The sequence below is a fragment of the Argiope bruennichi genome, chromosome 1 (assembly GCF_947563725.1).
Source record: "Argiope bruennichi chromosome 1, qqArgBrue1.1, whole genome shotgun sequence".
Taxonomy (NCBI): domain Eukaryota; kingdom Metazoa; phylum Arthropoda; class Arachnida; order Araneae; family Araneidae; genus Argiope; species Argiope bruennichi.
In genome coordinates this window covers 25,998,616-26,012,242 of record NC_079151.1, presented here as the reverse complement: position 1 = coordinate 26,012,242, position 13,627 = coordinate 25,998,616, and the positions used below count along the sequence as shown (strand labels likewise).

General features: G+C 26.2%; 1 protein-coding gene across 3 annotated transcripts in view; it reads left to right on the top strand.

The window, feature by feature from the left end:
* The window catches only part of LOC129965389 (irregular chiasm C-roughest protein-like), a 358,817-nt gene that overhangs the window by 243,299 nt on the left and 101,891 nt on the right, over positions 1-13,627 (top strand). For all 3 annotated transcript variants that reach the window (XM_056079232.1, XM_056079239.1, XM_056079247.1), the window contains exon 4: positions 2,639-2,689. In XM_056079232.1, coding sequence (XP_055935207.1) covers positions 2,639-2,689 — 51 coding nt within the window. The remainder of the gene's footprint in view (positions 1-2,638; positions 2,690-13,627) is intronic.

Here is a 13,627-nt window from a genome sequence, read left to right as displayed (position 1 = left end):
TATCTGCAAATAGATTTAGATCAAATGATTATAAACTGCCATTTTTCATTTCAAGTTATTTCAGATTTGTAAAATTTAAAACATTCTTTTTATTATTTAATTTAATCTTTTTATTCTAAAGTCATTCGAGTTCAAGTGATTCAGAATATTGGAACACCCAAACTTGTCTTTCAAAGATTAAGAAAAATATTCTTATCTCACCAAAAGCCGTAATTATTTCACTTAACTAATGGCTATTAACCAAAGTATGTTAAGAGATGTTTTCAGAAGAAAAGAAAAAACTACCTTCCCCCTCACCGAATTTATCCGAGCTAAAGTCTGTAACGAACAAACCAAGCGCCACGGATATTTAATCATACTTGAAGAAAGTGGAAAGAAATTGCACAGGATTTCGGGATATACTGGCGTATCGGGCATCCATCATAGTTTCATTAAAAAGACATTGGTGCCTCTCAGAAATTTTAGAGTTATAATTAACTTCATATTTAAATCATATTTTAAATTACTATATTGTGGAATTATATTTCTGAGTCATTGGAATGATGCAACATTTCGTTTTAGATAAGTTATTACCATTGACTTCATTTTACATTAAATTATTCTTCATTAATGAGAAACGAATTATTTATTTAACATAAAAACGAATTCCTGCATTTCCAAAAAAAAATTCAAATTCAAACATGATAAAATTCTTAAATTTTTTATTAATTAAATAACGAGTCACATCATACGATTCGTATGAAACAAACCTGAAAATGACAGGTTCAAATTTGATTTCTGAATTTTACTATTTTTGAGGACATTTAATATCATTTCTGTAGAATAATTTATTGATTTTTCAAAAACCTCTTGAAAATTGAAATTTTTATTTTATGTTCACTCAAAAAGTAAAGAGAAAACTCACCACAAATGTGAGAAATTTCTTTTTCTTTCGCTGATCTTCTAGTATTTTTATTTTAAAAAAAAATCCTAATGTACTTATATATAACAAAATACAATTGTAAGAGATTTTCTTGCTTGGCAACAAGTTTGTTAATGAAGTTCAATGACAACTTCCCGTTATTTTCAAAGAAAAATTTTTTAAGACTTTTTGAATATTCGCTTATAATGTTTTCCACGGGTGCAAGAATAATTTTTTAATCAAATTACATTCAATAAAAATATGAATACTTATTTTCAAGAATTAAATATATTATTTACTAGCCGCCTTTGGCGACCAGCCGGTTCGCCAATCTTAATGTTCGTTTAAATTTTAATAATTAAATAGGTTGAACCGGAGTTTAACACCCTTCTTCGCCAAGTTGCGATAACGCGCCAAAGCTGGCAATCTTTATTATGCACTATAATTGAACATCTGCTCCTTTGCTTTTGAACATTTCGCAAGGCCGTTGTTGGCGATTTTTAAAAATTGCGCAGGCAGGGGGTTAAACTCCGGTCGTACCATTAAATATTTTACGCAATTCCAACTTTAATAGATTCTTCATCAAAATATTTTAAAACTTCAAATTTTGATAGTCATATAATTTACTCATAATATTATAAAGGCCTAAAGTCATAACGTGATATGTACTATCTCTCTAATTTTCTGTTAGCTCAATTTATGCTTTAAATTAAAGTGTAAATGATTAATCTGCAATTAATATAATAATATTTTTTACTGAAACAAAGCATTTTTTTAATAATATGATTACTGATAATAGAGTCACTGAGCGTTTAAACTTCATGGGCACTAAAGAATATCTTTCTTAATTTATGTAATATCTCAAGAATTTGTCAACAAAATTTTTTCAGATTCATCATGAACAGATCGATTCATTAACAATGTTTAATTTTAAATGCATCAAACGCTAAGAAAATAAAATGAATCGTTTAAAATAATCGGTCGAAAACAGGTTTAAAAAAAACTACTTAAAACTATAAGCATATACAAAAAAATATATAACTAACATAAATACAATTTATTTATAAAAGCAAGCAACTAACCTAAAAATAATTTAAATCGTCCGTTGATAATGGTTGTCATGGCAACAATCGGAACACAGCGCATGCCTGAATTTTCTTCGCCAATTACGGTAACGAAAATAAGTGAATTTTTCTACACCAGTTGGGGTGTAGATTATACATTTTAATGCAGATTATACATTTAATGCAGATTATACATTTTTAATTTCCTTTATTCTGTGTTATTTTAATTCAAAAGTACTTCAGAATGAATCTGAAACATGGATTAATTAACAATGTTTAATTTTAAATGCATAAAACATTAAGAAAATAAACAGAATCGTTTGAAATTATCCGCCGAAAAATCTTAACCCTAGCCTCATTACTGTTGGGAGAAAAAAAGAACTAAAGCCTAAATCATTTGGCGTTGGGGAAAATGGAAGATTTTTTTGGCGGGAAAGTTAGTTTTTAATTAATAATTAAAATTCTAATTAAAATTTAAAAAAAAGGGACCCCAGGTGCACATTCCCGACCTCTAAGGTATACATGTACCAAATTTGGTAGCTGTATGTCAAATGACCTGGCCTGTAGAGCGCCAACACACACACACACACACATTGAGCTTTATTATAAGTATAGATAATAATAACATAGATATATTTCAGATTATAAATTATTTTATTTATTTTTCTTTCAGGCATTCCTGGTATAAAGCTACGAACAATGGTATTTGAAGAAGAAAATCAACGTAAGTATATTGTAATCATACATATAATTCCTTCATTTCTAAAATGCATATAATTGTAAATATAAAACTCGATTTTAATGATGAACTAGAAATAACAGAGTCAATTATTCGTAATTTATTTTTTTAAACTAAAATATTTTTGATTTACATACTGTGAACTTTGTTTGGAAACTTCTCTCTGTGTGGGATTTTATTTGTCCTTTTTGTCATGAATCTGGTTATTATAAAATGTTGAAAATACACAAAATTGTTAAAAATTGAGTAAAAATTGGCAGAAACATTTAGAACAAAATTGTATGCAGAAAATTCGGAAATTTCAAACTAACCTTAGAATATTCTAGGATTTCATTGAAAAATCTGCTAAATTCAACTAATGTTTCAACTTTTAAAAAAAGTAAAACGTTTCAAGATATTAATTCTTAAAACTTAAGAAGACATACTTTTGAGTCCCTGATTCAACAAAGAACCGTTTGAATTAAAAAAACTCTTTTATTAAATAAAAACTAGACCTTTACTAAAAGAAATTATACATGGATTTTATATCTGAGTAAGAGCTTTTAATAGAAATTGCAAGGTTCACAGCTGTTTTAACAAAACTAATAAGTACATTGATGCTTGCTTTTACCAGTGCTGTTTGTTGTGAGAACCCAATATAAAACATAATCAAAATCCTGAATATCTAAATAAAAAGTTTCAATCTTTACGAATATAGTAAATATAAAATTAATAGCATTTTTTATATCGTATCACAACCCAAATTTATTGAAGGTTCTTTTCGAATTAAAATGCATTTGGTTGCTTTATTTTGAGCAAGATCATCTATTTCCTTAATTTTAATTGGTTAAGTATAAAATCCATCAACCAAAGTGCAACAGATCGCAGTACTCTACAACCATAACCATCTCGTCATGCATAGAAGTCGAATGATTTCCTCTTCTTCTCCTTCTCTGAGCATGTCTAAAAATTGTTATTTCTTCATGTCATATTAAATCTTAACCCTAATATGATTAAATCAAACTGAATAGAAATGAAGATTAATAATTTTTTTATAAGAGCAATGAGATATAAATTTATAATATAAATTTCTAAGCTAAGAATTTTTAAAACATAATTATAAATACAGCTATGCAGCACTAGCTGCTGTGTGAACCCAAAACATTAGTAAAATTTCAGTAGAGTGATATAAAAACTAGTGAAACCAATCAGAAAATGTGCATGCATATCAGAAAATATGCATGCATATAAATACCGAAATTTCATAGAAACATAATAGATAATATTAGCCACATAAAATATCCATAAAAACGAAGAAAACTTTTCCTACAAATATAACGATATTTAAATTTTGAAATAAATTAATATTTTTACAGTAACAAAACTGTGAAATTTATACATTTTTCAAAACCTTTGAGATCTATACACGTTTCAAAAAATATATATTGAAAGATAGAGTAGGTGGTTTTATTTCTTAGCACAGTGTCTTACTTTTACATAAATAATTAAAAATAATTGTTTCCTAGTTCATAAAATGAAAAATAATAATTCTTAATAAAGATACTTTTATTGAAAATCTACCCTGAAGGTATTAATTTTTAATAACAAAACTGGATCAATAAATTTCATTAACCAGCAACCTTTCTCATCATAATCTGTTTAAAGTACACAAAGATTATTTCTTAACATATTGTCTTTTCTCTTATATCAGTCATATAAGATATCCATAAAAATAAACAAATTATTATCTAGAAAGATAATGCTATTTAAATTTTGATATAAATTAATATTCTTCAGTAACAACACTGTGAAATTTATACATTTTTCAAAAACTATGAAATCTATATAAGGAAAGATATAACACATGATTTTATTTCTTAGTACAGTATCTTACTTTCACTTAAATGATCAAAAATATTTGTTTACTAGTTTATAGGTAGAAAAATAATAACTCACTAAAAAAAAGAGTCTATTGTCAAAAGTCTTTCCTGAAGGTATCAGTTTTCAATAACAAGATAGGATCAATAAATTTCATTAACTAGGAGCTGTTCTATTAAAACCCGTTTTAACGAAGAAAAAGATAATTTCTGATAATATTGTCTTTTTCCTTATATCATAAGTTCACTTGGGATATTATTTAGAAAATATGTATGTTAATAAAACTTTAACATATGCATAGTTGATATTGTATTCTTTGTTTTTATTCACCATCATTATGCGTGCATTTTTAAATTGATATTTAAGAATATAAAATTTTACATTTTTTTTTTTTTTTTGGCTCTTGACTTTTCCATACCTACTTTTTTTCTTTATTTCACTTTAATTTCAAGTACAGAGAATCATTTAAAATAATTAATTAATATGGTCATAATATAATGCGAACCATCTAATAGGATTAAACACATTTATCAGAAAATGAATTATTTTTTTTGGTCTCAAAACATTACAGAATTTCTTAGAATATTAGATAACTTAAAAGATCAAAAATAATTTACTAAAATGCACATCAAAATACTGCGAAATTAATTTTTTTTTATTTTAGTTAAGGGATAAAATGATTCGATCAAGATATATCAATGATATAATGCAATGTATTTTCTCAAAATATGTCAATTATATTCAAACTCTCAAAAAAAACCCGAAGTGACAGTTAAAATTTATGTTCTTCTGTGACACGAAAATAAAAAGAAATTGCAACTATGTTATTATGTACGGATAAAGATGCAATTTCTATAAAATGAAAAAAAAAAATGTTTTATCTTTTTAGAAAAAAGTTTTATTCTTATATTTTACAAAACAAAATGTTCAAAATATTATACGGACTTAAAATAGCATATCTTTAAAGTGCATCCCGAACTTGTTATCAGCGTATTATATTCCGTAAACATGCTGTGTCCTACATACATACATATATATAAGCTTGTGTGTGTGTGTGCATGTGTGTGCTCGTATACAACAATACATCATGATGTAATTATGCTTCTACAATTGATTTATTTCAAACAAATACTTGGTAATCACTTACACATCATGCATTTAAAATAGACTTTTGAACCACTTATTCCAGTGATATACCTTTTACTTTTCGACTGGGCCTTTCAATAAAACACTGAATGGCAGTTACAAAGTTATTCAAACTCCGCCAAAGGTAGCTCATTCAGCGAAAACCCATTTCCTTAAAAATTTATCGTCGTCATAAATAACAGCTTAGAGGGCAACTATAAAACCATCACCTATAAAAGGAGGATAAGCTGCGAAATTTTGTGAGTTTAATGTAGCTTTTTTGAAAGGAAAAAAAATATATACATGAATAAATGAAAAATAGGAGATCCTCCTTTCCCTCTACAAAACCATAATTTGCCCCCGTTTTGTGTTTTTTATGCGCAGTTAAAAATAAGATTTTAATCAATATTATGAATACATGTCGTAGGAGTGTTTACAAAATAGCTATTTTCAGCAGAAACCACTGAAGTATTAATATTTTATTAGCGACGATATAATCATTCGTTAATGTTGAACTATCGGTCAGATAATTCTTTTAATTACTTATTCCTTAGAATTTAAATTTTTATTCTAAACCGAATCTATAATTGTTTGTTAAGCAAGACATTGAATTATTTTTAAACGATTGTTTCATAAGCTGAGTGATAGTCCCAAAAGGTATTGAATTACTTCAGATAAGCATATAAAAGATTATGGTATCAAAAGCAATAAGTACATGCTATAGCGGATATATTTCCAAACCGAATTTTTTTATAATATTTACGTTTTAAAATTCTCAGTTAAATATGACATTAACTCTATAATATTTTCTTAAGAAGCTAATAATCGGTTGGTCAATTTACTGAAAAAATAACAAGAATAAAAATAATAGGAAATAATAGTAACAATTGCAAACATGGTTTAACATAATACCTAAAATAAAAATTTAATCAACACCATTAAAATTATTTATCATTTAATCAACGGAGGAATGTTAATTAATTAAGTATCATAACAATATTAGAGATATTTTTATATTTCACTTATGCAAGTGTTTTAAAAATCTACAGATGATTCTTCTTTAGGTTCTAATATTTCTTAGGTACTAAAATTTTCGGCATGGCAATTCTATCAACACATTTTCGTTTCTAAAATGAACTGGTTCCTATTTGGATCAGTATAAATAGAAGTGGATTTATAAAAAAAAATGCATTATTGGCATATGAAGAAAAAATATAGATTGCATTTCACACAGCAAACAGAAGAAAAACAAATAAGGCTATATAAGAAGAAAATGTTGTATAAACTTATGAGAATGAAATGAATGCTTTGCACAAATATAGATATCAACATTGCATTCTTTTGCTAATTGCAAATATAAGAACCAAAAAAAAAACATATAATAAAACATCCCCACCAGGTTGTATTAATTCTCTTTAATTATTTTTGTCCTTTACGGCTATAATGCAGACGAAACAGTTTGAGGTATAATACTGAAGTAAAGGCTCATAATAGGATTTTAACTTTAGTCACATAATGGGAATTTCTTTTAAAAAATATCTACGAATTTTTGGAGCTTCGTGATTTATTAAAAATTAGCCACCTTTGGTGGCCAGTTTATTAGAGAGGATAAATGCATTCTAAAATTTTTAATCAAATATTTTATGCAACTGAATCGTCTTTAGAAAAAACTTTTACGCCTTAAATTTTGATAGCCATATGACCCATACAATTTATTATATTTATATTTTATTTCGTTCTGTTCATTGCATTGTACATTTTCTAGTTTGTGGGCTGGACCTCTAAAATTTCAACTTCAAACTGAAGCGAATGTGATTAATTTTCAGTTAACAGAAACTTATTAACTGAAAGCTAACAATATATATATATATATATATATATATATATATATATATATATATATATATATATATATATATATATATATATATATATATATATATATATATATATATATATATATATATATATATATAATTATTCAGCATTGTCTTGAATTCTCACTGAAAAAATAATGTACTTAATCTTAATGACATAAAGTGCAGTTTTTGCTGTAATAATTTTGAATATAATCAAGGAAAAAAAGAAAATTTCGCTTAATTTTTAATTTATTAATTTTAATGAAATTTAAAAAAAAAAAACTCTTTCCGAAGTGTATATCCACCACTCTAAAATATATATGTGATAAATCTGATAGCTATAGATCAATTTTTCCAGACAGCCAACACACGCAAACCTGCATTCATTTTTATTATACGTAAAGTTTATGAGGATTCAATTGAAATATAATAGCTACATTAAGGTTCCAGATAAAAATGAAAATTTCATCTACGTTAAGCAATCATGCGCATATGTCGTCCAGAATTAGAAACTAAGCAAAAAAATATTTGCCATGCAATGAAGTGATTCATCAAGCTTTAAGTTTCAAAATAAAAACTACAACTTTTTAAACGCATTTTTTAACTTTAAGTTTCAAAAAATACTTTCAAAAGAACTTCTATTAACCGGAAGTTCTTTTGTTTTAATATAATATTACTCATCATTATTATTGAATGAAATGATAACATATGGAATAAAAAGGATTTCAGCCATATTTTCTATATCCAAGCATCATTATAAAATAAAATCTATTCTATTAAAAGAATTATTAATTGAACTTCTTAGTTAATAATTTATAATTCTCCTGAGTACTTGGTATGTGTTAAGCCACAGTACCCACAGTGCACTATTTCTAATATCTTCTGGTACAAATTAGAAAATTGGATTGGGTACTGTAGAGATTGGTCATTATACCTGAAGATAGTAATTAACAGTTCCATTAATTTCAGTAATTGCTTCCATTAATACGTATAATTGCTCTCCATCCACTTCATTATATCTATTTCGAAGTCAAGACTTATTAGTATGAAACATTTCAAGCTGAGCAATACATTTTACTAATTATGAGGAAATATTCCCAAAAATTAATCACATAAGCAGTTTTCCAAAAGATATATCTCTTTTATTTATACATGTATATAAAAATTACATAGTGCATATTATGAAAATATGCGTTATATTGTTAGAAAAATAATTATTGTTAATAGCTATAATTTGTTATTAATAGCTATTATTTATTGTTGTTAATAGCTATTATTTGAATTTGTGATTCCAAAGAAGTTTAGTAACACTGACAAACTTTCAAATAGTTTTCTATTTTGGGTTCCCTGGACAAATGGGTTTTAAAATAAACTTTATAATGGCCTCAAATTTCTACGCTTTCAATTTTTAATCATTCAAGTGAAATTAATTTCTCTTGAAAGCATTGTATTCATGAATGAGTCATTAAAATTTCATAGGCATGTTTGAAAAAATAATCATGCATATTGTGGTGACAGGATATCAGTACTAAAACTGTGATGAGAGAATCATTTTAAGAATGTTAATTATATCTTTTTGTAAGATTATAAAATAAATTTCAAAAATCTTGTGAAATGAATATTTGTTGTTTTTTTCTTCAAACTTTTTATAGCATTTATAATTCATGACTGATTTTAATTTTGGACAATTTTGAACAAAGAATTTATACTACTATTATTTGATCTAAAATATACGTTCAGTCTTTAAATCTAAAAATAATAAACACAGAAGAGTTATATATACATAATAAATTTCCTCAATATAAATAATAATCTCTATTAATAATAAAACAGTGTTTAGATAAGTGGAATTGTGAGAGCTTGAAAGTAAATGTGCCTCTACAGAACTAATTGCTTACTGAAACAAAAGAAATGAAATTCGGTGAATGCTTATTCTGGAAGAAGTGAATGTGTACCTTGAAGCATTTTATCAACAAATTTTAAATAATTAATTGAAATTTCAATTAACTAGGATTTTATGCAAAATAATTTTATATTTTTTATTAATTAAAATTAAACTATTTTTAGTATCTTTCAAAATTATTGCAGAAAAAAACAGTTTTCTTCATTTTTTTTAAAGCTCAAATTGGTATTTTTCTAAACATGCGTATTTATTTGTATTACATAATTTCTCTTAATTTTGTCACTTTTAAAAAAATAATTTCAAGCATAGTTTGCAACTGATCTTAAATTGCATTCTTGTAATGGAATTTAAAATTTGACATTGTTTCTATAAAAAAATTTTATCGAGTGGGGCTTCACTCTACTTTTGCTAGGATAGAATTTCCATTTAGCTTCTTTTATATTTTTGATGGCCATACCAAATGTTTGCTTTCTTAAATTCTTTTCTATTTTTTTTTATCTATCAAAAATATTCTAACATAGTAAGCAATATACCAATCAAATGCGCTTCTTTTTCTTTTTTTAGCGGCATTTTATCAATCCAGTTGGTTCCAACAGGTTGATAGATCTGTAAATTTATTGCAACACGAACAGTAACATGATCAGATCTATTTTAATCTTAGGGTGTAGAGTTAATCTTACACGAAGAATAACTGTGTAGATTTGCATAAGATATTGTAAAAGTAGAGGGAAAATGAGGGGGAAATAGCATTTGATGAGATTGTTATGACATGATACGTGATTATATTGCGGAAGTTTTAAAACACGATAAATAAAGTTGGTAGCATACAGCCCTAAAATAATTCAAGTTGAATATCTATCGCCATTTGTTCAAAATTTCTATGCTTTGGGAATCTAACTTTGATTTATACAAACGAAATTTAATTGATATTTAACACAATCAATAATATCTCTAAAACAACTTGTCACCAAAGGCAGTTAGAAAGTATAACATTCGCATGCAATTTAGACCTTGTCATGCTAGATAATAGTTAGGTCATATCAGAATTAATGGGTTATTTTTATGTTTTAAACAACATGAAATCTAACATTCAATAATATAAATTCAATTTCTAATCAAAAATAAGATACAGATAAATGAAGATGCGCAGTAATTAATCTAAACAATTGCTCAAATAGATTTATTTTTATCTTGAAATTTTTACGAAATCAATGCCTGAAACATTAAAAGAGGTGTAATAAAATAATTCAAATATTTGCTACTCACTCTTACTTTTTATTTAATCACTTATCTAGCCCAATTCATTGCCACTTTTATTATTTCCCTTTTCCTCTTTACAATGAAATTCATTAATGTAATCATCCAAAACGTTAATTTGATTCAGTTAGAATCAATTTTCTCAACAATTAAACACCAAGTCCCGATTCAAATTTTATTAAAACTGAGCATTTCACTTAACTTGCTTAACTAACTACTCTACGACTGTAGTGATTCTATTTTTGGAGGATAAGGAATGCACATGAAAACGAATGTAGCTCCAGAACAGAAGTAAATCCCTGAATCAATAGTTACCCCAAGCAAGAATACGTTTTAGCATTTCAATCGATGTAATGTTTTGTCAATAACAGCGTAAGTTGCCAAGCGTGAACCGAGCCCCACTTTCCACTCCCGGACACCCCTTTCTGCTGATTATTTCAGTATTTTATTTTCCAGCCAGGCGACAATTCATCTTGTTTTGTGTTAAAAGAACGATTAAATTGAAAACGCAGTTTGTTATGTATTTCATCGGCTCAGTTTATTGGCAGGAAGCAGACTGGATGGATTTTTTGGGGGGACATAAGTAGCAATAATGTTATTGAAAAACCGATAGTTTGTTCGGCAAGGCAGAGATATAGGATTTTAAAGAAGTGGGGGCCTTTCTCAACGTACTGGTTTAAAAATATTTTCTTGGAAAAAAGAGATGGGTATTAAAGAAAAAGAATTTTTAATCTATCGGTTCTTGTTTTATTAACCGCATGAAAAAAATGTTTACTCTTAAAACAAAAACAGTAAAAAAAGTACATCTTTCAAGATTGTATTTTGTTTGTTTATGTTTTGAAATTTATTTATCTTCATTTTGGATCTTTATATGATCAAAAAGTAAGCATAGAGTATGGAACTAGAGATCCTAATCTAGAATTCGATAAAAAAAAATATTTAAAATTCTTATGAATAAATGGATAAACGCTCTTTGTATTATCGGATACTTTTCTAAGCAAATATACATTAAATAGTAATAATAAATAATAACAACGAATCAATTATATATATTTTTTGTGAATACGGCATTGCAAATAAAAATTGGGCAAATAATATAATCGAAAAGAAGCTAACTTTGATCGATGAAGGCCGATGTTTTTTTTTTATTTTAAGTGCGTACACTTGAGAATCTTATAAAATCAAATAAATTACAAAGTATTTAGTTTCAATGGGATTATACTTTGTATAGATCAAGTTTTATAAATGTACAATACATATAAATGGCATAAGTTCGAACCTGCTTGATACATTTTGATTCACACTATTATTTTCTTTTTTTACTTCAAAATAAGCATTTTTCTTCCACTTTGTATTACTTATATTAAATATCTAATGTCTTAAAGTAATGATAAGAACAATGTTCATGGTTTCCGTCATAACTCAAAATGAACAGATGACAGAGTTAATATATTTCGCTTAATATTCCACCTTATAGCTCCTTAAATTATATTTGAGCAAGGACCTCGTCATTTTTCGAATGCAAATAATTAGTATCAACCCACATTTCGAATTTCCATACCATACCGATTAATGAGATTTTGCACGGAGTGCTAGATGGATTTGGATAGTTGCAATTTGCAATTTTATATTTTTTATATTAATGTAAGTACAAAAGAAATTATAGAATTTGTTTTGGCATCTTTATGTAACTGCTATACATTAAGAAATTTAACCCTTTACACTCGTATGGTGACTTTCACTCACCATTCAAGACTGTGCACCATTTTGACTTTTTATTTATTTATTTATTTAATTTTGATTGCTAGAAATACACGCAGAGTAGTAATAAGATAATAGTATATAAATGCATATTAATTTAAAGGGTAAATTCAGCTTAAAATAATTATATATATATATTTATTTTTTGTAGCAATAAACACGTCTTTGTATTAGGTGAATAATTATGCATCGAATTACTTTTCTGATTGGAAAGGGTAAAAGACAACAGGCGGCAATCGCTAGCTCATGCATGTATATAATCAATATTTGAATTTTTTTATAAAAACTAATAACATAACACTTATTAATAAAATAATACGAAATAAGAATTATGTATAATTATATGCAATAATAGATTATGTATTCCTATATTCAGTAAAAATATTAATAATGGATTCGATACAAATAAAAATAATTTTGTATAGTAACTTTCGATAAATTTTGAATTATAATCATTTCAGGTTATAATCACATGTGTTGTTTTAAAATAGAGGAAAATGAGATTCATTAAGAATTTATAGAAACATGCAGAAAATAAAGATTTAGTTAAATGGTTCCAAACAAATTGTCTAAAGTAAAATTGATTAATCAAGAAAACGGATTTATTTTCTATCAGATTCCCCATTTCATTAACGTTCAAAGAATATTTTAAATAATGGAAATTTCATACAATGGTTGGATTACTGCTTTCTGAAAATTCTAATTCCAAATGCTCGTTAAATCAATAAGTTATTCATTTTTTTTGAAAAGTGCAATCTTGAAATAATCATTCCACTTGAAAGGTTTTGGAGGAAAAAAATTTAAACAAAGTTTAAATGCTTTATCATCAATTAATACAGACGATGTAAAATTCATCAATTTTTTTTTACAGAAAATGTATTTAAAAACGCTCTGTACTCCTTATTGTCAATAAATATATGTGTTTTTTACGGGGTTTACAATAAATATAAATTAAAACTGATAAATTGGTTTTCAATATGTACAAAACAAACAGAAATATAAAATTTATTCTGATAGTGATGACGAAACCCGTGATGATTAATTATGCACCGTGCAAAATATTCCGAAAAATACTTATGTATGAGTTTTATTAATTATGTACGGATTAAAATTCCTCTCGTGTATCATTTGGGAATAGAATACATTAAAAATCATATTTTT